Consider the following 25,830-nt stretch of genomic DNA (forward strand, 5'->3'; position numbering starts at 1 on the left):
AATATTTGGCAATAACCATAAACGTTCCAAGTTCCTTCAACTTTTTTTTTTTTTTTTTTTTTTGAAATGGAGTCTCACTCTATCACCCAGGCTGGAGTGCAGTGGGGCAATCTCGGCTCACTGCAAGCTCCACCTCCTGGGTTCACACCATTCTCCTGCCTCAGCCTCCTGAGTAGCTGGGACTACAGGCACCCGCCACTACGCCCGGCTAAAATACATTTTAGTAGAGATGGGGTTTCACTGTGTTAGCCAGGATGGTCTCGATCTCCTGACCTTGTGATCTGCCTGCCTCGGCCTCCCAAAGTGCTGGGATTACAGGCGAGAGCCACCGTACCCGGCCAGGAGAACCAATTTTACCGGAGCCTCACCTGCTGGTTTGATCAGAGCCTGACCGACCCAGGGGAAGCACGCCCAACTCCAGCCCCCTCTAGCCATCCTGTCCCACCTAAGCATGGAGCAAAATCAGAAACACCTGTGAAGGTCACAGTCCAGGTCACAGTCCAGGGCACAGGCTCATTAACGTTGTATTCCTTGTTAGTGTGTGTTTCCCTATGGAAATTAATTTCACCATCTTTGCATTAAAATTGTGTTTCAAGGAAAGGAAAAAAAATTGTGTTTCAGTTTTGATGCAAAGAGAAGGCAGTACATGAAAACAAAGACAGTCCAAAAACACCTCTGAGACACAGAAAGAGAAATGCTGACATGACAAAGTGATTTGTGAACAAGCTTTAACCACCATTGTCCTTAAGCGAGAAGTACATTGGCCACGCCTCCCTGCAGAGACAAGTACTCAGGATGGTCGTCTCTCCTGGCCTTTAAATCCCTGCTAGACACTAACTTGGAATTGTTATCCAAGTCCTGGGAGATGTCATCCACCAGATCACTCTCGGAGGACTCGTGGGCCATGGCCTTGTAGAGCTTGCAAGCCACCAGGGCCTTGGCCATGCTCTCTTCCCCTCGCTGCCAGAGGAACACCGCCATTTTCTGGCGTTTCATCAGCACGGCCCACAGCATCAGCTCGTGGAAGGGGTACTGGAACCGACTCACGGCAGGGTCGTCTACATCGATGTCGATCTCTTCCTCCTTTTTCTTCTTTTTCTTTTTCTTCCCTTTAGCTGGAGGCTCGTCATCCTGAGGGGGAGAAACATGGATTTCATGGTTTTGCCATAAAAGTATGCAACAAAGAGTTCCAGAACTCCTGGAGAAAGGGAACCCTTTCTGTCAGAGGTAATGAAGAGACTTCTGAAGTACATCTTATATTTCCACTCCGCATATGAATTCTTTTGAAAAGGTGCACAAGTTTATTATGATAAGTAAACTATCTAAAACCAAATGAACTGAGAAGGCATACTACTGTTTGGATAACTTGCACTCCTGGGTCAGCAGTTTTACTTAGAAGCCTTTAACTGAGGAGATACTGAGGAGATGCTGCAAAACTAAAACAAACAAGAAAATCTCCCCCAAAACTAAACACAAATAACATCATGGAAGAGGGAAGGTCTACAGTTTATTTCCTCAGGGAAGTCTTCCAATGTAGCAAAAATAACACTCGGTTGCCAGACGTAGCTGAACCAGAAATTAACAGGAAACATGCAAAAGGGGCTAGAGAAAAATGTTTTAGGTTTCCCTCCAGTGTTTTAAGAAAGCAAACATTCCTCTTTGAGTGAGCACTATTCTTTTCCCCATATAGTGCAAAGGGAAGGCCAACATTTCCCATTTCCTAAAGGGGTTATGAGAACTGTTCTGCGAATGGATCAGGATTCATAAGAAAGGCAGATCGTGATTGGGAAAATTGGCATGAAATATGTGGGTCTCAGACTATTCCAGGCTAATACTTTAGTATTCAATGGAATAACAGAAACAGATGTTTGTTCTTTTGCAAACAGCGTTCCCATCAATTATCTTCTTTTATTCTTACAAGGACTCTGAGAGTTTGGGAATACCTTCCATTCCCTCAGATTAGGAAGTTGTGGCTCAGTCTGAATAACTCAGCCACATTCACACAGTTGGAGTGGTCTGGAGCATGGGGGGTTATGGGAGGTACCCTGGCTCTCCAATTCCTATCTCAAGTTGTTCACTACTGATCCAATTTTGTTTTGTTTTGTTTTGTTTTTGAGATGGAGTCTCACTGTGTCACCCGGGCTGGAGTGCAGTGGCACCATCTCGGCTCACTGCAAGCTCCGCCTCCCGGGTTCACGCCATTCTCCTGCCTCACCTCCGGAGTAGCTGGGACTACAGGCGCCCGCCACCACGCCCGGCTAATTTTTTGTATTTTTAGTAGAGACGGGGTTTCACCGTGTTGGCCAGGATGGTCTTGATCTCCTGACCTCGTGATCCTCCCGCCTCGGCCTCCCAAAGTGCTGGGATTATAGGCGTGAACCACTGCGCCCGGCCACGACTGACCCAATTTTTATAATATCATAATGAGCTGTGATAACATTTTAATGGAAAATATAGTATATTGACTCCAATTTAAATATCTTTGTTCTAATTTTCCAATTTTGTCACAGTGAAGCTACAGTCGCAGTGATGTGAGAAAGGTTCGTCTACACAGGTTAAAAATGAACATTGTAGAAATGTTAAGATAAACAGATTTTCAAGAATATATAAGATAAATATAAATTAACTAATGACTAATGAAATGTTATAAAACAGAAGTCCTTTTAAGCCTACCTGTCAATAACATATAATATTATTAAAATATTAATTGCATGTAAATTGTCTTTAAAAACTGCCAGAGGGAGAATATGAGAAACAAAGAGTTAATTTTCCTAAAATGCAAAGGCCTGCCACAAATCAATGAGGAAAAGGGAAAGAAACCAATAAAATAACAAAGGATCTGAACTGGGAGTGTAAGGAAAAACTGACATATTACTATAGTTAAGTAAGTAACACACCTTACTTAGCAATGAATTTGAAAAAAAATTACAGGATATTTCTATACAAGGAATAAAATTTGAAATCAATAACAGTAATATGACAACAACAGAAGTCTGTATCTGGGAAATTTGAAATACACTTCTAAATAACTCTTGGATTGAAAAGGAAATAATAAATGCCTTAGAAAAAACGACAATGAAGGTTCTACTTACCCAAACATGCAGAATACCATGAAACAATGCTCAGAACAATTTATACCTTTAATGCATTTATAGGAATACAGTGAAGATGGAAAATGAGTGAATTTTCCTTTCAAACTGAGTTAGCACAAACAATGCAATAACAGTAGGGAAAGTATACGGAAGAAACGAATACAAATAAAAGCAGACATTAATAAAATAGAAACAGAAAAAGAAAGTTGCTTGATAAAGAAAAAATACCAATAAAATATATAGGAAAGAAAGGTTAAGAAAATAAGAGAGGATATATAAATTTTGTTAAAAAATGGCACAAGAGGCTGGGTGTGGTGGCTCGTGCCTGTAATTCCAGCACTTTGGGAGGCCAAGATGGGTGGATCACCTGAGAATCTGAGATCAGGAGTTTGAGACCAGCCTGACCAATATGGTGAAGCCCCATCTCTACTAAAAATACCAAAATTAGCCTGGTGTGGTGGCATGCGCCTGCAGTCCCAGCTACTCGGGAGGCTGAGACAGGAGAATTGCTTGAACCTGGGAGGCTAAGGTTGCAGTGAGCAGAGATTGCACCATTGCACTCCAGCCTGGGTGACAGAGTGAGACTCCTACTCAAAAAAAAAAAAAAAAATTTGGCACAAGAAATGACACACAACTGAAGATACTGAAAAAAACTAGAATACTATGTAAAAGTTTATTCCAGGGAACTTGAAAGTCTAGATGAAATAAATCATTTTAGGAAACTATAAATGACCAAAGTTGACTCTAGAAAATAAAAAGCCTGAAATGTACTTATATTTATAATGGCTATTATGAAGTAGTATTATGAAATACTCACTTCTAAGAAATAGGACTGGACCCGGAAATTTTACAGGTGAGTCCACCAAACCTTCATGGAATAAATAAACCCTGACATGGAGAGTTTGAGAGAACAGGAGACCACGGAAAGCTCATAACCCTTCCAGGAGCACCGTGTTAAAGGTCAGTCTTAATTGTCAACACAGAATGAAAGCCGTCTACACTGAATCCATGAAGAATTGGGATGCTGTTTAGCTCATAAATTTATTTGAAAAGAATGTTTCCAAGAGTCAATCCTAATATTCCACAATATGGCATTTCTTCCATTCATTTAAATATTTTTAGGTCTGGGACATTGTTCTTACGGTTGCTAGTAAAGGTAATTTCTGGTACTTTTGTCCTATTGTGAGGGAACTTTAGTTGATTTTCCCGGATTTTCTAACTCCCCCCAAATTTTTTTGCTGATAATAATTTCTCCGTTTCTTGGGTATTCTTTTTTTAGCATTTATTTTTCCTTGTGGTTCAATTTCCAGAACACTTTTGGAGACTAGTGAAAGATGCCAATAAGTAAGAATTATAAAACAGTAGATGATGCCAACAATATTGGGCATGCTTGTCTTGTTCTTGATTTTCATGGACATGACTTCAGGGATGCACTGCTCATCATGTTTCCCTTGCTCTAAGATATACATGTATTTTAATCATTCCAAGAAAGTATTTTATCATTCTATTTTGAGAAAACTATATTTTTTAAACAAAGTAAGGTGTATGTTTTACATGTGTTTCAAATTCTTCATTAGCACCTGCTGAGAGATGGTCATCGATATGATGCAATGTATTAAAGACTAACATTGCATTATATTTGCATTCTTGGAGGACTCTACTTTGATTTAGGACTGTGAAAATAGTCTATTGAATTCTTTTTTGTGTTATTTTTGGTTTTTTATTTATGGTTTTTGCATACATAAGTAGTGTTACTCTCTAGTTTTTTTGTTTGCTTAATCTTTGTTTTTGAAACTGTGGTTTTGTCAGTTCTAGAAGCGAATTGTGCAGCTTTTACCCCCATTAAAGAAAATGTATATATGGTCCTTTTATATAATTTGACTAAGACATCTAGGTAAATTTTGGTGAGTAGTATCGTATATTTGCAAATAAAGAACTTAAAAGGGCTATGTACATTTGACCAAGATATTATAAAACTGTTGAAAACAAGTTCTACTTACTTCCATTCCCAGAAGTTTAAGAGCTTTAGGCTGCATGGTGAAAGAGGAAGAAAAAAATCAATTTACTTAGATAACTAATGTTAGTAGTACATTAGCAGTATTGATAGTGGACATACGAATGGATTAAAAAGCACTTTGTATCATTAACAATTAATGATAATATCCAAGGAAAAGAAGTGCTTTAATATGGAAACTCTTCTTCTGTCAGCAGAAGTTAATTGAGAATAAAGCTCGGCAGACACACGGCCCTTATTCCAGGTAGAAACCGAGAAGTTCCCTAACAGACATGCAGAGAGCTGTGGGGCTGTAAGATGGGTGTGAGGGGAGGGCATCATGAAAGATCAGACATTTGAGTTGGACTTTTGATAAGGGTGGGAAAGCCTCTGATAGTGGGGAAAGACGTGGCAGGTACATGTCTTTGATTTGATCACAGGATTTGATTTTGGTACAGGTATGTGGTCTCCCATGTGGGTGAGGGCCAGCTGGTGGAGGGCCTTGGCTGCTGTGATAATGAGTTTGGATACGATTCTCCAGGCAGTGAGGAGCTCTGGGAGGTTTGAAGCAGGTAATGCAGGCATGTCCCTTGCTTTGGAAGATTATGGCAGGTACAGTGGTGGGACGGTAGAATAGGCTGGAGCGGGCAGACAGTAGCTCTGGCGCCCAGGAGGAAGTCTGCTGTGGATAGAAAAGGAGGGCAAATGCAATGGGTGGGAGGGGCGGCCCGTGCTCAGGGGAGCTGGAGAATGCCGTGGCTCTAGCCTGAGAGCACTGTAGGAGGCAGGACAGCTGTTCTGGGGACAGGGCGAAGGGCTTGGCTCTGAACCCGCCAAGTTGCTGAAAAGCAAGCGAGGAGCCACATGACACTCGCGAACCACAGAACACTACACAGGCACTGAGTTCTACCCTCTTTGGTCCAAACAAGTTGTTGTAAAGGGTCCGAAAGTTTTTCCGAGTGTAGTTGCAGCGGTAGGCTCCTCCCATGAGGTACTCCAGCACGAGCCCGATGTCTATGAGGCTGATGTGGTAATCAGGCGGAAGATTGCTCTGTAAAAGAAGTCTGGTCTCAGGCCCTGTGAGAATGCGTTGGCAGTGTGGCCTTCATCACACGCCTCGGGGGTAAGTGGCCATCCTGGCTCGCGCTTGGGAGTTCATGTAACAGGTGGGTGGGTGGGGGATTAAACAATATTCAGGCTGGGGAAAGCATCTATCCCTGATAACAAGGTGGCAGAAAGGGCCAAGAACAGTGGCTGCAATAAACAGGACACAGAATGACTTGAGGAACCTCCTGCCGGTGCTTCTGGAAAGAGCCACAGGCAGTGGGTGAGAGATCTCAAAGGAAGGACAGAACGAGAGGCTGCATGGACAGACAGCGGGGCTCAGGTCAGCAGCCGGGCCACCCCCTTCCCCAACCCCACCCAGTGGCCACCCTGGCTGCGCTGGCGTCAGCCCGTAATCCAGCTGTCACTGACAGTGTCCCTATCATGGATTCGGATGAACATGCAACTTAAAAAAGATTATCCTTTGCTTTCTTAGTTTTAAATAGACTCTTTACAAAAGAAGGAATTCGTTATCTCCTGTGCCTGAAATAATAATACATTTTGAAAATTAAAACTTGCTCTTAAGAAATATTTTTGTGAAAGACGCCAATAGGTAAGAATTATAAAACAGTAGACTGACCTTTTTCACATCCCTCACCAGCAGATGAAGTGTGTTTGGTGGACCCAGTCTCTGAAAGAGAAGCATTCATGTGTGTTAAATATGTTTTTCTTGGCCAGGCGTGGTGGCTCACGCCTGTAGTCCCAGCACTTTGGGAGGCCAAGGCGGGCAGATCACTTGAGGTCAGGACTTTGAGACCAGCCTGGCCAACATGGTGAAACCCCATCTCTACTAAAAATACAAAAATTAGTTGGGCGTGGTGGTGGGCGCCTGTAATCCCAGCTACTAGGGAGGCTGAGGTGGGAGGATCACTTGAACCGAGGAGGCAGAGGCTGCAATGAGCTAAGATTGCACCACTATACTCCAGCCTAGGTGATAGAGTGAGACCTCATCTAAGAATAAATAAATAAATAAGTAAGTAAGTTTTTTTCTTGAACTCTTGGAGCAAAATCCTGCCCTACTCTATATAATTAATGAATTGTGAGAGCTAGAGTGTAACCCACACCAGCCTTTTTCTTTTACAAAACAGAACTGGTCATAGTTAAAAAGTATCCAACACATTTCAAAAGCTGTGAAATATTTTCTGTTGCATTTTTTTAAAGAGTATCTTAAGGTGCACAATATAGTGTTAATAATTCACCAAGTTGGCCAGAATCAGTGGCTCACACCTATTATCCCAGCACTTTGGGAGGCCAAGGGAGGTAGATCACTTGAGGCTAGGAGTTTGAGACCAACCTGGGCAACATGTCGAAACCCTGTCTCTACAAAAATTAGAAAAATTAGCTGGGTGTGGTGGTGTGCACCTGCAGTCCCAGATACTCAGGAGGCTGGGATGGGAGGATGGCTTAAGCCTGGGAGGTTGAGGCTGCAGTAAGCTGAGATCATGTCACTGCACCCCAGCCTGGGCAACAAAAGAGACTGTCTCAGAAAAAAAAAAAAAAAAAAAAAAAATTCACCAAGTTTTAGCAAGCAGCTGCTGAGGATCATTTCTGCTACTTAAAATCTTACAATAGGGAAGGAAATGTAAATTCTCAAAACTTATATTATAACAATATAAGCCAAGGGAATTTCATTCAAACCCTTCCAGCAGAGCTCCTGGGTGTGAAACTTAGCTCTATGTTTTCCCCCAAAGCCTCACCAAACGTGAGGGTCCCAAGGAACAATTGACTTCTCACCCTTGGTGACATTTCACTCTGCTAATGGCTTGAGGAGCTAGATTCCCTCTTTGTAGTACTCAGACACCACCCTTAAATGTGGGACAAGAGTTAATACTGAAAGAGAAAGGAGTGACTGGCGAGGCATGGCGGGAGGTGGTGAGAATGTGAACACAGGCTGTGGCCAGCAACAGGTGTGAAGTAGCCACCTGCCATTAAATACGGACCTCCCAGCTGAAGGAGTTCAGATGAGCACATTTATGCACAATATGCACCAGTGACAAACACATTTAGGTGGCTGCCTCCCCCTTCCTTCCCTTTTTCTGGAGCACTCACTGTGTTATAAAGCTCCTCCAGCCTTGGAATGGTCAAAAAGTGTTGCATGTTCACTCCGTTTTCAATCAGGAGCTTCACAAAGTCGACACGATCTAAGACTAAAGCATCCAGCATCGCTTGCTCCAAAGCATTCACCTGCAGGGACCAAGGGCCGGGAGCCCGTGAGTGGCCTCTCAGAGACACCGGGGAGGGGGGCGACTGGAAACACAGAGGAAAGTGTATTCCAAATGCCAGATTCCAGAGCACTCCAGCATGGTACTCTTTGCTCTTTATCTTGGGTAAACACTCCCCATCTCCCCTCTCCTTTCTTCTCAGTTTGGCCTCTACATGTTCCATCCATGTTTGTAAATTATTTTTTCCTTTTAAAAATAGATTGAAGAGGATTCAAAATCTCAGCCTTCCTGGCATTGGCCTGCCCAGTCTCCACCATTTGTTTCCTTGACTGAGAAGTTCTGCCAGGCGGAGCTGCGTGGGCAGGCAGCATGACCAGGGTGCCGTGTGGGTGAGTGACTGTGATGAGGGCAGGCACACGTCACCACAGAGGCCTGGTCCCCTGTCTAGCCTGTGTCCTGGTGGCAGCAAGACCAAGAACTGCCGTGCGATGTGTGGCTCCAGACTCCCCACCTAAACTGCTGTTACCCCACACACCCAATCATGGGCTCTGTCTGTCAAAAAAGGGCTTTTTGCATGAATTGCATTTATTTGGTGACAACCGATTTGTCTGCTGTATATTCATGCATCAAGCATGGGCATGTCTGCCAGGCACAGAACCATTGCTGAGCCGGGTGACTCAGGGCCCCTCTCTGGGTGGCATCATTCCCCCTAAAGCAGGAACGTTTGGTATTTTGGACAACCGACAGGCTCATCGCAGTGAATGTGCTGTTGTAGTTTGAAATGCTGACACTACCCAGTCAAGCCTTTACCCGTCCCTCCTGGGATCAGGGCCCTGGGTGGGGCTGAAGCAAGGACAAGAACCATCCCTTCCCCTGGGGAAAGGTGATGCCAAGCTCGTATATCTCTGTGACCTTCCACATACCCAGTTCAGCAGCTCTATCTTCCGGGGATCAGTTTCTTCCTCCACTTCCTCTTTCACTTTCCCTTTCTTCTTGCCTTTCCCTTTTCCTCTTCCTCCCTTGGTGGTGGCCGTGGGTGGCTTCTTCTCCTTTTCCGTGGCTTTGCTGTCCGTTGGGGGTGCCAGGCTTCCCAGGGGCTGCAGTCCACAGCAATCAGAGTTGGGAAATGGTATTAAGGCTCTCTCTTGTCCCCAAACCAGCTCATTGGCCCTCCCACCTCTGTACGTGCACACATGCACACCACACATGCACACAATGTACATGTGCACACCCACACAGTGCACACATATGCCCACACATATGTACACATGCACACGGGCTCCATCCCATACACCTACACACTCAGTCGTCGCAGGCCTGGCTGTCTGAAGAAGGCTCTGATACTGGGAACCACTGTTCCTCGTGTGCACAAACGCACACTTGACTTGATGCAGCGCCTTTGCCTACTTGAAGTGGCTGACATTTTGATCGATGTGTACTTTTGCACGGAGGAAAGGATGCTGAAAGGAGAGTTCAAAGGCACCAAAGACATGTGCCCATAGTTGTTTAATGATGGGAAAAAGTGACTGTGAAGGTGGTATGAGACAATGGATAGAACTGAGGATGTCTGCCTGGATATAAACGTAAACGAGCTTATCGGTGGGTAAAGAAGCTCTCCGCATTTCACTGAAATGCGTGCAATGTGGTGACAGACTCATTCATCAAGGGGAGTGTGTGCTCTACTCCAGAGAACAGGAGGGAGAGCAGAAGTAGGCGTGGCCCCGTGGCCTTGTCTCCTGGTCTGGTGGAGAATGTGGGAGTGTGTCCTGGTGCAGACACAGAGCCAGCACCTAAACAACCGGGCCCTCCAGCTGGCGTCCTCTCTTGCCAGACCCACCCGCTCCTCCTACCAAATGCTCCTGGTGGGTTGCCTACCTGAGGAGCCTCCATTTCCTCTCTTCCCATCTCTCCTGCACGCATCCTGCTGCTTCTTCCGTCTGTCCTGGGCTGTGGGTTTAGTTGCTGAGAACTGTGCTGGTGCCTGCCTCATGGGCATTTCATGCTGGGTTCTCAGCACATCTGACTCCACTGCCTGCTTCCTCCTAGAGTCTCTTCCCTTGGCTTCTTGGGCATCACAAGCTCCCAGCTTTCCTCTTCCCTGTCTGGCCACTGCTTCTCAGTGCAGCTTTAAATGTCAAGGTTCCTCTGGGCTCTGTCCTCAGCCTTCTGCCTTTCCACTCTACTCTCTTCCTTGACGACGTCATTGACCCCCACACCACCAGTCACCACTGATTGGCACACAACTTCTCCTTTCTGGCTGAGGCCCACCTCTCTCCCCAGAGCTCCTGTTGCCTGCTCAGCCTCCTGCTTGCATGTCTCAAAGACATGCAGCTCCTTATGTCCCAAACCACTCTCAGGACCTCCCCTCCAACCCAGTCCTCTTCCAGGGTCCCTTATCTCAGGGAAATGGCACCACAGCTTGTGAGTTGTGCAAACCAGGGAACTGGGGAGCATTGTGACATCTCGGTCCCTCCAGTGCCCTCAATGATTCATCTACCCCTATGTGCAGCCATGTTTAATGCTAAATTTTGCTTAATTCTGATTCTTGCCTTCTTCTCTGCCTCTGCTCTAGTCCAAGGCCTGAATTATTTCAAAGGCCTATTAACAGGACTCTGCACACCTGCCATGGCACCCACCCAGTGCATTTTCCACAGTGCATTTTCCACTTGGTTCCACATGGAACCAAGTAACTGTCCTGCTTAAAACCCTTAAGTAGGGCTGAGGCAGAGATTATGTCAGGGGAGGTGTGCATTTATATAGTTCCTGGTCAACGTACAAATATGGATGAAAAAGTGTCTTGGCTGACTCCTCATGCAGATAAAACCATTATGGTCCTGAGTGACAGAGTGACACCGCATCCAACAAATGGTGCTGGGAAAACTGGATATCCACATGCAAAAGACTGGAGTTGGACCCTTACCTTACACTGTATACAAATATTAACTCAAAATGGATCAAAGACCTGAACATAAAATCGAAAACTACTAATATAAAATGCGACTGGGCGCAGTAGTTCACGTCTGTAATCCCAGCACTTTGGGAGGCCGAGGCAGATGGATCACCTGAGGCCAGGAATTTGAGACCAGCCTGGCCAACATGGTGAAATCCCATCTCTACTAAAAATACAATAATTAGCTGGACATCGTGGCGGGTGCCTGTAATCCCAGCTACTTGGGAGGCTGAGGAAGGAGAATTCCTTGAACCCGGGAGGAAGAGGTTGCAGCGAGCTGAGATCATGCTGTTGCACTCCAGCCTGGGTGACAAGAGTGAAACTCAATCTCAAAAATTAATTAATTAATTAAATTAAAATGCTTAGAAGAAAACATAGGGCAAAAGTATCACTATATTGGATTTGGGAATTCAATTATTGAATATGACACCAAAGGCACAGGCATGAAGGGAAAAATTATTAATAACAAATCTGATGGACTTCATGAAAATTTAAACGTTTTATGCAGCAAAAAATACCTTTAACAGAATAAAGGCAGCCACAGAATAGGAGAATATATTTGTACATCATATATATGATAAGGGGTTCATAGCTAGAATATATAGAGAACTCCTAAAATTCAACAACAAGAAAACCCAACCTGATTCAAAAATAGGCAAGAAACTTGAATAGACATTTCTGCAAAGCAGATACACAAATGGCCAATAAACACACAGAAAAACACTCAATATCACTAATCATTAGGGAAATACAAATCAAAACCATCTGAGATATTACCTCACACCCATTAAGATGGCTATTATCTTTTTTTTTTTTTTTCCTTTTATTTGAGACGGAGTTTTGCTCTTGTTGCCCAGGCTGGAATGCAGTGGCACGATCTTGGCTCACTGCAACCTCTGCCTCCCAGGTTCAAGCGATTCTTCCACCTCAGCCTCCTCAGTAGCTGGGACTACAGGTGTGTGCCACCACTCCCGGCTCTTTTTTTTTTTTTTTTTTTTTTTTGTATTTTTAGTAGAGACGGGGTTTTGCCATGTTGGCCAGGCTGGTCTCCAATTCCTGACCTCAGGTGATCCACCTGCCTCGGCCTCCCAAAGTGCTGGGATTACAAGTATAAGCCACTGTGCCCAGCCAAGATGGCTAGTATCTAAACAACAGAAAATGACAAATGTTTGTGAAGATGAGGACAAACTGGAACCCTGTGCACTGTGGGTGGAAATATAAAATGGTGCAACTGCTATGGGAGGAGTTTGGTGATTCTTCAAAAAATTAAAAATAGGATTACCATGTGATCCAATGATTTCACTTCTTGGCATACCCAAAAGAACTGAAAGCAAGTCTTGAAGAAGTATTTGTACACCTACATTCATAGCAGCATTATTCTAAAACATGGGAGCAACCCAAGTGTCCACTGATGGATGCTTGGATAAGCAAAATATGGTCTATCCGTATAATGGAATATTATTCAGCCTTAAAAGGAAGGAAATTCTGACACATGCTACAACACAGATGAACCTTGAGACATTGTTCTGAGTGAAATAAGCCGGTCACAAAAGGACAAATATTACATGATTCCACTTATAGGAGGTACTGACAGTAGTCATATTCATGACAACAGAAAGTAGAATGGTGGTTGCCAGTCACAGGGGAGGCAGGATGGCGAATTATTGTTTGATGGGCATAGAGTGTCAATTTTGCAAGATAAAAAAGCTCTTGAGATGAATGTTGGTGATGACTTTCCTTCAAAAATTGTTAGTTCAAAGTTTTTATGATTCAATATAAATAAATAAATTGCCTTTTGTTACTTGTATATATCAAACATCTCTCCTTTTCTCTCTCATTATGTTTTTTGTTTGTTTGTTTATTTGTTTGTTTTTTGAGACGGAGTTTTGTTCTGTCACCCAGGCTGGAGTGCAGTGGCATGATCTCAGCTCACTGCAACCTCTGGCTCCCAGGTTCAAGCAATTCTCCTGCCTCAGCCTCCTGAGTAGCTGGGATTAGAGGCGTGCAACATCACACCCAGGTAATGTTTGTATTTTTAGTAGAGACGGGGTTTCACCATGTCGGCCAGGCTTGTCTCAAACTCCTGACCTCAGGTGATCCACCTGCCTCAGCCTTCCAAATTGCTGGAATTACAGGAGTGAGCCGCTGTGCCCGGCCTCTTCGTTATGTTTAAAAGCATGTTTTAAGAAGAATTTTTTTTTGCAAAGCTTTTACTTTAATTAATTATTTTAATTAGCAAATGACAAATTGTATATATTTATGGTATACATGATGCTTAAATATATGTATACATTGTGAAACGATGAAATGAAGCTAATTAACGTATCCATCACCTCACATACTTATCATTTTTGTGATGAGAACATTTAAAATCTACTCTTTTAGCAATTTTCAAGTGCACTATACATTATTATTAATTATAGTCACTATGTTGTACAATAGGTCTCCAGAATTTATTCTTCTTAACTGAGACTTTGTACTTTTAAACCAAAATCTCCCAATCCCTCACATCCTAGCTTCTGATAACCACATCATACTCTCATGTAGCTTTTATTTTTTGCATTCAATAACAGAAAATATAGATAGAAGAATTTTGACTAGTAATATATAGCAAATCAGACCTGAGATCGATTTACTGTGTTGGAATTCTTATGTCCTCCCTACCACAAGTTTTCTACTATATGAAGAATTCTAGATAGACTATAGATTCACAGGCACATCGTTTCTTGAGTGCTTCAACTATTAAAAGAAAATTTTGGAGACCTTATATCCCACTGTAGGGAGACAGAGAAGGACTTTTGGCTCCAGGTTGCAGCCTGAGCATGTGTTTCCTGTCTTCCTTCCCTCCCCAAATACTATTTAAATGACAGCAGAGGAGTATGAAAAAGAAAAACCTATTTCAGGGAGAAGAGGCGGGCCAGAGTTTTTAACAAATTTCTGGAAGCATTGAAGGACCAGTTAAAACTATGGAGAGGAAGCCAAAGCCCAAAATGTGTAATGTGGAGGTTGCTGTTGAGGTGAGACCAGATTTTCCAAGATACAAAGAGGATGGCATGTGGTGGGCAGAAGGCATGGTGACTGGAAGATGGTCTACAGAGCAGGAGGCCACTCATCCCCTCCCGGTCTCCAGGCTGCCACTGTGGTGGGTGCAGAGCAAGCAACTGCATTCCCGGGCTTCACTCCCAGTAAAAACTGGGAGGATGTCTGCTAAAGAACAGGGAGGCCCAGAGCCCATCAGCCCTCTCCAGTCGGCACTCAGCAAAGCAGGGAGGTTCAGGTGACATTCTCCTTCCTAAGCAGGGAATTCCTGGGCAGTCCTCCCAGGGAGGAGAAAAACCTGTTGGCAAAATGGGTTTCCATACTAATTAAGCAGTTGTATCCCTCATTCTGTAATGTGATGGACAGCCAAGGATCTAGAGCATTTGAGAAAATTAACAGCATAACAGAAAAACCCAGAATGAACAAAGAGAACAGCTGACCAGGGAGAAAATAGAGATAATCTAGGGAATAGAAGATAACTTCAAAAAATATAATTCATATCCTTAGATATTGCATCTGTGAGATGAAAAGAGGCTAATAAATTGTTAAGGAACAAAAACACTTTCTTAAATATAAAAAGTATGAGTGCCTAAACCTTTAAAAATTGTATAAAAGCTAAAGAAAAAGTTGAGATTTCCAAAAACATACAGCAAAATGATAGAGAAATAAAAAACTGAAAATGGAGGGTCAGTCTGGGAGAAGGGAACCAGTAGTTGCTTGACTAATAGAAAGTCCAGATGAAGGGAAAGAGATGATAAAGAAAGAAATACTCAAAGAAGAGATAGAAGAAAATTTCACAGAGCTGATTCAGGTCTTCAGCATAAAGGGACCTTTGAAAGCCAGAAGAATTAAATGTCTACATGTGTGAAGATATGGCTGCTTGAGTTTGTATTCTTTATACACTTCTATTTTCATTTGCTTGAAATAGAAAATACATCCTTGTGAAATTTTCAAGCACTGAAAAAGCAAAGAGCAGAGAGAAAACAATGGTTCATCTATAATTGAATGAAAATCATAGGACAATCTTGAGCTTCATGTGAGGCAGATTTTTTTCAGACATGTAAAGACACAGAATGATAATTGCTGTGGTTTGAAAGTGTCCCCCAAAGTTCTTGTGTTGGAAACTGAATTCCCAGTGCAACAGTGCTGAGAGATGGGACCTTTAAAATTGTTTAGGTTATGAAATTCTGCTCTCATGAATGGATTAATGCTTTTATAGAGGGAGAGGGTTCATGATCTTGAGAGATTTGTTTTAAGAGTTCAGCCCTCTCTTGCTGTCTCTCGCTCTCTTACCCTTTCACCTCCCACCATGGGATGATGTAGCAAGAAGGCCCTGACAAGATACCAGCCCCTTGATCTTGGACTTTCCAGTTTCTGGAACTGTAAGAAATAAATCTCTGTTCTTTATCAATTACCCCATCTGTGGTATTCTGTTACAGAAACACAACACAGACTCAGTAATCCTCCCACATGCTTTATGTAAAAGTTACTTGAAGATATACTCCAGAAAAATGAAAAAGGAATTTGAAAGGGAGGAAGACATGGGGTCTAGGAGGCAATGGCCAGTCTCAGAGTGCAATGAAGGGATATCTGACATAGACAACTGTACAGCAGGCATTGAGAGCATCCAGGGAAGATGGGGGTAGGAACTCATGGGGCTTTGAAAGATTCTTCAAGAAGAAATGGGACAGTAACAATTAAGAGAATAGATATGGCTGCAGTCATAAAAAAGAACAAGATTATGTCCTTTGCAGGGACATGGATGGAGATGGAGGCCATTATCCTTAGCAAACTAAGGCAGGAACAGAAAACCAACTGCTGCATATTTTCAAAAGTGGGAGCTAAATGATGAGAACACATGGACACATAGAGGGGAATAACAGACACTGGGGCCTTTTGTAGGGAGGAGAGTGGGAGGAGGGAGAGGGTCAGGAAAAACAACTAGCAGGTACTAGGCTTAATAGCTGGGTGACGAAATAATCTGTACAACAAACCCCCATGACACAAGTTTACCTACATAACAAACCTGCACTTGTACCCCTGAACTTAAAGTACAAAGTACATATTAAATATAAACTATGTATATGCAAATAAAAGTACAAAATGTCATTTTTAAGGTAATATCTGTATGGCTTCATCTTGGAAAGAGTGCAACAATTTTGCCCTAGCTCCCCACAAGGTAGCCTTTGCTGCAGCCATGCTTGATATATCCACGTTGCTGACAAGACCCTTGATATGGTTTGGCTCTGTGTCCCACCCAAATCTCATCTCCAATAGTAATCCCCAGGTGTCAAGGGTGGGGCCTGGTGTGAAGTGATTGGATCATGAGGGCGGTTTCCCCCATGCTGTTCTCATGATAGTGAAAGAGTTCTTATGAAAATTGACGGTTTTAAAAATGTTTGGCAGCCCCTTGTGCTCTTTTCTCTCTCTCACGGGCTGCCGTGTAAGATGTGCCTTTGCTTCTCCTTTGCCCTCCGCCATGATTGTAAGTGTCCTGGGGTCTCCCCAGCCATTTGGAGCTGTGAGTCAATTAAACCTCCTTTCTTTACAAATTACCCAGTCTCAGAAGACTGCTATTCTTTATAGCAGTGTGAAAACGGACTAGTATAAGCCTCAACATTAGCAGTGGCAAGTGTACATAGGCATGTACCAAACTTTACATCTATTTGTTTGGAACCAAACTAAAGATACAATAAAAATACTTAAAAAAAAGAATAGATACAGCAATGACATCAAGGCAAATATTTGGAAGAAGAAAGAGAATCAATTAGAAATGTGGAGAAAAGCAAATATCTATTCAAATAAGTCATGGTCCAAATATGAAGGAAATTAAAATGTCACCTAATTTTAAATAGTTGATGAATGATAGAAACCTTCATGCCTGTCATATTTTCCTTTGTGTGAGCCAGATAAATGACCCAGGACTACCTTTCCTTCTCTTTGACTTCAATCCTACTATGTGGTTCAGCAGTGAACAATCTTCTTGTAATCACAGCAATGTCAAAGCTGCTGGTTTCTCCATTTTTTTAGAATCAACATAGAGACTAAGTACAAAAACTGAATGATGATTAAAGAGTAAGATGTAAGCAGGACCTCAATAATGATTAAAGAATGATATGTACATGTTCACCATGTCAAGCACCTTGTAAAAGGTGAGGCTGATTGAATTAGGAAGATGGAACTTGTCGGGAGAGGAAGGAGGAGTATAGATTGAATTTCCTCATTTAACAAAATGGGAGTCTGAAGCGGACCAAACAAGTAGATGGTTCCACGTACTCTTTACCATCATAAAGGTGACCAATATAAGAATTAAACAGGGCTGGGTGCAGTGACTCACGCCTGTAATCCCAGCACTTTGGGAGGCCAAGGCGGGCGGGTCACTTGAGGTCAGGAGTTTGAGACCAGCCTGGCCAACATGGTGAAACCCTGTGTCCACTAAAAATGCAAAAAAATTTAGCTGGGTGTGTTGGGTGCCTATAATCTCAGCCACTTGGGAGGCTGAGGCAGGAGAATCGCTTGAATCCGGGATGCAGAGGCTGTAGTGAGCTGAGATCACACCACTGCACTCTAGCCTGGGCAACAGAGTGAGACTCCATTTCAAAAAAAGAAAAAATAGAATTAAATAGGCAACTATCAAATCCAGGAGGAACAGGGGCAGTGGAAGCAGAGTGAGCAATCTACTTCCTTCTATTACCAAGTGGAGAATTGATGGATCCATCTACAGGTGATCAATCAATAAAGAGTGATAAAACGTGTTATGGCAATGTGTGGAAGCAACTTCCAGGAGACCTAAACACAGAGGCAGTTAAATGCTTTGGGAGGCAATTAAATGCTTTGGGAGGCAATTAAATGCTTTGGGAGACCTAAACACAGAGGCAGTTAAGTAAAATGCATTTGTGCAGCAATATGCCAGGGATGTTTTGAGAAATGGTTTTGCATTGTTTTTTGTTTTATGTTTTAGAGATGGGATCTCACTCTCTCACCCAGGATGTAGTGTAGTGGTGCAGTTACACAGCTCACTGTAACCTCAAATTCCTAGGCTCAAGCAATCCTCCTGCCTCAGCCTCCAAAGTAGCTGGGACTATAGGCATGCACTCCCATGCCTGGCTAATTTTTTTTATTTTTTGTAGAGATGGTGTCTCACTATGTTGACCAGGTTGGTCTTGAACTCCTGGCCTCAAGCAATCCTCCCGAACTGGCCTCCCAAAGTGCTGGAATTACAGATGTGAGCCACCGCATCTGGCCAAGAAATGTGGTTTTTAAAACCAACATAAACCCTCTAGATATTCCTACTACCTTTCATAAGCAGCAGAGCCCTTTTTGCAAACACAAATTTATCCTGACTCCTAATCTATAAAATGGATCAAAGAAGCTGCTTTGACTGAAGAAGAAGTAGGAGGCCTGCAGTCCTTTATCATGCAGACTTATGTGTGTTCACACACACACGCTCATCCCCATGTCACACACACACATTAGTACTCCTCAACACCCCACACACACTGCTCATCCCATATCATACACACACAATACCCTCCTAATGACACCCACATACACACTATACCACCCATGGCCACACACATTACTCACCTACACATAATCATACCACATACAGGCACACCACACATCACATGCACACAGACACCCTAAACACACATACGGACACACACATACACACACACACACACATATACACACACACACAGAGTTCTCTAGGCCTCCAGGGTTTCATGGAACATAGTTTGAAAAATCATTGCCCTGGATGGAAGCATTGCATTAAATTTTAATAAGCTATTTTCTTTCTTCTTCTTTTTCTTTAAAAAGGTAAAAACCCACTTTCATCAGCAATGATAAAATATTTGGTGATTAATTTCTTCAGGAGTACTGGTTTGAATGCGGAATTACTTCCTGTTGGTTCTTTGAAGTTAAACAGCAACATCTTCTAATGATCCTAATAGATTACATATCATATCATCAGAAACCCCACATAATTTCCTGAGTTCCATGTCACAAGGGAGAACATACTAATATGTCACTTGTACAAAGTCATGATCAATGATATGAATTGAAAAAAACAGTTTCACCGGCCAGTGGGGCCCAAAGACAAAGATCTGGCTTCGTGCTATGTCCACGCGGTTCCAAGCCAGTGCCAAGCTCAGCTGATCTGGAGCAGATACATTTGTTCCTGAAAAGGCAAGAAACCGAATGATTTTTCACTCCACGCCTGGACCACCAGGGTTTGGCAGGTACCGGGTGGTGAGCACAGGCTTCCCGTGGGCTGCTGGCCTAGAACAAAGCATTGCTGGCTTTGCTCTCGCCCTGAATGACCACAAAGGCCCCAAGCTGAAAGAGCTTCCCTGGAGGAAGGTGGAGGCAGCCTCTTCCCATGCCAGCTGTGCATGGTCTCCTTGGGAGGGACAGAAGAGGAACCCAGTGACTCGAGGACCCTGGAGATGACCTCGAGGAAGGCTGGAATCCTGGGACTGCCAGGCAGCCAGCCTGACAGTGACCCCTCCCCTCTCTCTGTCCTCCCTGCCCCCTCACGGCACCAGGCTAACCGAGAGGCAGGGAGGAAGTGTGCATCCCAGAGCAGACCCCCGCCCGGCCATGAACACCGGCCTGAAGCCTGTCATTAGAGCCAAGACAGGGAAATTAGACAGAACACTGTGGAATGCAGTGATTGCAAAGGAACCCATCTGATGTTTACACTCTAGGAGCTGAAGCCCTTAATGAACCAGTTACAAATAGAAACGGTTCTGACCTCAGCCCATGATGGTCCAGGAGCACCCACAGACCTCTGCCCCACAGAAACCTGTAGCGAGCCTTGTCATTCTGCCGTGGCTTCATGCTGAGACTGTTCAAGCGGCCTGGCTGGCTCAGGGTCTAGCACCAGCAGACATAGTCCATGGGAGGCCGGGAGGGAAGGATTGCCGGCCACACCAACATCAAAGGGACAGGAGTCACCATTTCCTGAGAGCTCACCTTTCAGCAGGGCAGTTAAAATTGCCATCTCGATGTCCTGCTGGCCCTCAGAACCCATTCTGAACACAGTGACCTGAAAATGTGAACAGACCGAGTTAAAGCCAAGTTGAAAACAAGAAGGAGACATGGGGTGTTGTTACAAAATGACCACAGAGACTGACATGTAATAAAATGATCCTGAGCACTAAACAGTTTCAGAGCAAGTGCTGTTGATTTCTTTTTTTTTTCTTTTCTTTTTCTTTTTTTTTTGAGATGGAGTTTCCCTCTTGTCACCCAGGCTGGAGTGCAATGGCGCTACCTTGGGTCACTGCAAACTCCACCTCCCAGGTTCAAGCGATTCTCCTACCTCAGCCTCCCAAGTAGCTGGGATTACAGGTGCATGCCACCATGCCTGGCTAATTGTTTTGGTATTTTTAGTAGAGTTGGGGTTTCACCATGTTGGCCAGGCTGGTCTCAAACTCCTGACCTCTGGTGATCTGCCTGTCTCAGCCTCCCAAAGTGCTGGGATTACAGGTGTGAGCCACCGTGCCCGGCTGATTTCCAGAAGTTACAGCATTGCTGTGGGGTGCCTGCCTGCATGCTGACTTTATTATTTTCCCCATCCGTTCTGGCACCCTCGAGAGGAGGGAGCTACACTCCAAAATCTCAGTCGCCATCGGAGATGCAAAGTCGTATCTAATCAGACAGGAGATATTTGTAGGAATTAGAATTTTGAAGAGGCCGTCTTAGGTGCACGACAAGAGTGCCTATTGCTTGTAAATGCAACGGAAGAGGGAAGGAGTGGGAAATAAAATAACAGAACTTTGTAAACATGCCTGACAGGGTGGTATGTGGCCCTTTTCCCCAAGACTATCAATCTGAGTAATATTATGAGCCTCAGAGGGTGTTGTATGGTGTCACGCCCCACTTGCTAAGGTTCAAAAGCACCAGGGGCCCTCCCCTGCGTGGGCTTGTTCAGCTTCTGTTATGTGGACACAGCCACCAATTTGGTATGCATTTGTACTGTCTCTCGGAAAAGGCCGGACTAAAATATGAATAACCCTGTCATGCACACATGGGTGGAATTAGAAAAGGAAACATAATTCTCTCCACAGAGCTTGTTTGGAAATAAATTCAAGACACTTACGAGTTCTTTCTTCTTCATGCACTCCATTATAATTGCAAACAGCTGATGTGATTGTGCCTTATTATAATTAAATGTTTTCTGAATGGTAACTAGAAGTTGCTCCCTGAGGGACTCATTTATTATTCTGTTCAAAGAAAATGCAAGAGAACAAAACAAGGCAAGTTAAATCTATATATGAATGAGTCAGACATCTCTCTGTCTTTGATTTGAGACTTTGCTGTGGGAGGATATCCTGACACAGGAGACAAAAAGTGACCATAGTCAAACACCGTATTCTCACTTGTCCTAAATTCAAGCTTTGCTGCAAACTTTCTAACGGCAAATGAGGTTGGAAATGAGGGAGAGAGAATTCCATCAGGAACACCCTGCCTCTGACGGTTCCCCCGGATGCTGACCTGAGGAAATGGGAGAGGAGATCTAGCAAATCTTCTTGATTCAAACACGTTTGGAATGTCTAAGCAGACCACTTTAGATTTTCTCCTTGGCCCAACGAAGAGGGAGTTACGAACCCGCCCTTCCTCGCGCGTCAGAAATCCTACCCGCCTTCTTCACAGTACTTGTGCGCAAAGGACAGGATGTCCGAGGCGCGTCCGCTGCCATCACAAATCACCACGGGGATGGGAGGCTCTTCTCGCAGGTATTCCAAGACGATGGACACCACGTTAGGGCCCCCCTCCACCACGAGGCCCACGAGGGGCACGCCCTGCCCCAGTCCTGCAACACAAACCACATTTGCCTGTACCACCTGTGTCCTGCACTGTCTGCCCCCATCGTTTTAACTCCTGAAGTATGGGGAAGAGTAAAAACATTATGACTTGGGGGATGCTCTATCTGGCTGGAAGGAATTCAGGCACGTGATAACAATTTTCTTTTTCTTTTCTTTTCTTTTTTCTTTTTTGAGATAGAATCACACTCTGTCCCCCAAGCTGGAGTGCAGTGGCATGATCATGGCTCACTGGAGCCTCAACCTCCCTCTCAGCTCAGGCAATCCTCCCACCTCAGCCTCCTGAGTAGCTGGGACTACAGGCACATGCCACCACACCCAGCTAATTTCTGGTAGAGATGAAGTCTTGCCATGTTGCCCAGGCTGGTCTCAAACACCTGGGCTCAAGTGATCCACCTGCCTCGGCCTCCCAAAGTGCTAAGATTACAGGTGTAAGCCACTGTGACCAGCCCAATTATCATTCTTGCATTCTGTCACATATTATGGCCTCACTGGGAAAACCAGGACCTCAAAATCTGAAACTTTCTGACTCACATATGGTTAAACTCCTGAATAACCCACCCACCTGATGTTTGGGCTACTTCAAGGTGACCACCGAGAAATACTGGAAGATATTCCTGGCTGGAAAAATATCTCCCTGGCTGTCCTAGCCCATGGTCTGAAATTCCCATCCTGATGGCTGTCCCTGAAGAATGAGACGATGAAAGGGGATCTGGACCAGCCGGGGAAATTGCAGTTCAATTCCTGGCTTCTCCCTTATGACATTGGGCCAATCACCAAATCACCAAGAGCCTTAGACAGTCATTTGTAAAAGGTGAACAATCACAGTGCTTCCTTTAACTCCTGCAGTTGTAAAAATATCAGAATATGTGTTTGGCTATCAAATAATTTTGTAAACGTTAAGTAGCATACACATGAGGTACACTGTTCTTGTTGACGTTTCTGTCTTCAGTGGCTGGAATAAAGCGCTGATCTTGGATGCAGCCACGTGGACCACTAGTGGCCCATCAGTTAATGACCTGTTCGCAGAGTCCTCCCTCTGTCTCTATCAGTTAATAGGACTCTTCAAGAACACAGGGGGCACCAACTAACTTTTGCTGGCAGAACCTGCAGGGATGGCTCTGGGAAGCAAGAGCTGGCAGGAAGTTTCCAGGAAGTTGGGATTCTGGAATGGGAAGGAAATGGGAGTGGAGGCACATTTGCCTGGCCATGACAGATCACACTCTGAGCCTATTTCACCAGCTGTCCATTAGTTGTGATGGGAATTAGTTGATCGACATTAACTAAAGGCAAGTGGAAGTATCGTTGGTCTCAGCTCTGAAGGGCTTCAGATAAAGATCTGCCAGCATTGGTTATGAGAAGATTGGAGAATTTCAAATGAGCCATTTCAGAGTTTCTAATTTGCTTCCATGAGGTGTTTCTACAGTCAGGGACTCTTACATATGTTGAATGACTCTGCTGTGTCCACCAGAGTAATTACAGCTAAGTTCATTTCAGCAGACATGCATTGAGGGTCTGCTTTGTGTCAAGCCCTGACCAGGAGATATTGGAAAAATGAACTAAGATATCCTGGACTCTGCCTTTGAGATTTCCAACCCAAGCAAGGATTAGTATTTTCAATCTTTAGGAATATGGTGGCCAAATCACCTTCTTTTCGAGTAACAGAGTAGAACAGGTTCTTCTTGGCTTAGGCTGGAGTCCTCGAAGCTCCGTGCTGTGGGAAGTGACAACTGAGCACCCCTTTGCTGTCCCTGCCCTGCTCAGAGCCCTAGGCGAAGGATGACAAAGGGAAGCCCACAAGTCACATGGCTAGGTGAAGTGGGGTGTTGTAAAAACTTACAAGTCCAGAAAAATTAGAGATGTGAGAACAAAAAACATTCAGTCATCGACCAATGTATTCATCGAGATCTGATTCTCGGAAATCTACAACTTTTCCTAGTAGGCCATCCTCATTCTACCCACTCTGCAGCATCAGTCCCATACATGATGCTTCCCAATGACCATTCGCCAGGACTAGATGGTCTCCCACAAAAATCTTGGCAGTAATGGGAAAAACAAACTACTCTTTCAGATTGATTAACAATTGTTTGACGTTAAGAATTACTGGAGTATAAACATGCTCCAAGAGATTATACCAGTTATTGTAATTCTAACCAGTTGTTATCATTATTTCATCCGGTTGAGGTTTGCATCTTTCTCTCTAGTTCAACCTCAGCTTTCGTCTGACAGTGACAGCTCCCTCTCAGGACCAGCAAGGATGATGCCCCTTCAGGAGCAGATGGCTCCTGCAGCCCTCTCCAGATGTGTCCCCACCTGGCCATCATGAAAGGCCCAGCATTACAGAGATATTTAATGATCACATAATACTTATCAGCAAATAGAAGGAATCATACTAAATCTTTGAGAAATTGTTTTCCTGTTAAAACATTTAAAAAATAATAACTAATTACAGGGAACAAGAACCATTGGGCAACAGGGTGGGCAAGGCCATCACCATGGCGAGCACTGAGGGTTGTTTCGTGCTAACTTGTGAACCTGGGGCAAAGCATCCCCATGTAGCCCAGTGAATGTGATTGGGTAGGTGGCTAAGGTAAGACATCTAGGTGAGTCATTTTCTGTTGACCTAACAAGAAGCAAGGTTAATCTTCTAATCCCCTTGGGCAATCTCCTTCTCATCCTTGTTTCCACTGTGATGGCATCAGCCCAGGAGGAGTGCGTGCCTTTGCCAGCACTTACTTGTGTTGATCTTCTGCAGGGAGATGTGCTTTTCCAGCAGCCTTCGCAGCTTCACCTCGGCGCCATACTTGCCCAGGGTGCCATTGTCAGCCAGGATGAAGTGGGTGTGGGAGTTGTTGAGCACAGAGAGCTTACTTAGAGGGTTGGACATGGTCTGGTACACTCTTGTTACCTGACAAAGTGCACAAAGCAAATCAGACCTGCAGGACTTGGATGTTAAGACCAACAAGGGAAGCAAGCACAATACATATGTGTGGAGTGACTGCACTAAAACTTATTCTCACATCTCTACCCTGCCTTTTGAAGGTTTTATTTTTGCCAGTTGTTACATTAAAATAGAAAGAAAGTTAATTGTTTTAGATAATGACAACCTAGCAATTGCACTCCTGGCATTTATCATAGAGAAATGAAAACCTCTGTTAACCTCAAATCCTGCACTGGAATGTTTATGGCTACTTTACTTGTAACAGCCAAACTGTTCCTCAACAGAAAAATGGTTAAAGAAACTGGTGCCTCCATACCGTGGGATGTCATCCAGCAGTAAAAAGGAATGAAGACCGATACATATGGCAACCTGGACGCCTGTTCAGAGAACTATGTGGAGTGAAAAAAAAGCCAGTCCCCAAAGGTTACATTACTATATGATTCCATTTACAGAACCTTCTTGAAATGGGGGGTGGTGCAGATTAGTGGTTTCCAGGGGTTAAGGAGGAGGTGGGGCTAGGAAGGAATGAGGTATATGTATATGAAAGGGCAACAGGAGGGATCCTCGTGTTGATGGAAACATTCTGCACCTTGACCTTATCAATGACAGTATCCGGGTTGTGATCTTGCATTATGGTTTCGCAAGATGTTACCATTGGAGGAACAGGAAAGGCTGCAAGGAAGCTCTCTTATTATTCCTACAACTGCATCTGAATCTACA

At 44.0% G+C, this 25,830-nt stretch overlaps 1 protein-coding gene across 1 annotated transcript in view; it reads right to left on the bottom strand.

The window, feature by feature from the left end:
• The window catches only part of TRPM1 (transient receptor potential cation channel subfamily M member 1), a 110,028-nt gene that overhangs the window by 41,021 nt on the left and 43,177 nt on the right, over positions 1-25,830 (bottom strand). The window contains exons 8-18 of the mRNA XM_054451996.2: positions 24,906-25,077; positions 21,985-22,159; positions 21,446-21,569; positions 20,320-20,392; positions 19,422-19,522; positions 9,275-9,448; positions 8,239-8,373; positions 6,770-6,820; positions 5,996-6,136; positions 5,093-5,122; positions 839-1,131 (exon numbers count right to left, since the gene is read on the bottom strand). Coding sequence (XP_054307971.2) covers positions 839-1,131; positions 5,093-5,122; positions 5,996-6,136; positions 6,770-6,820; positions 8,239-8,373; positions 9,275-9,448; positions 19,422-19,522; positions 20,320-20,392; positions 21,446-21,569; positions 21,985-22,159; positions 24,906-25,077 — 1,469 coding nt within the window. The remainder of the gene's footprint in view (positions 1-838; positions 1,132-5,092; positions 5,123-5,995; positions 6,137-6,769; positions 6,821-8,238; positions 8,374-9,274; positions 9,449-19,421; positions 19,523-20,319; positions 20,393-21,445; positions 21,570-21,984; positions 22,160-24,905; positions 25,078-25,830) is intronic.

Source organism: Pongo pygmaeus, chromosome 16 (assembly GCF_028885625.2).
Source record: "Pongo pygmaeus isolate AG05252 chromosome 16, NHGRI_mPonPyg2-v2.0_pri, whole genome shotgun sequence".
NCBI lineage: Eukaryota > Metazoa > Chordata > Mammalia > Primates > Hominidae > Pongo > Pongo pygmaeus.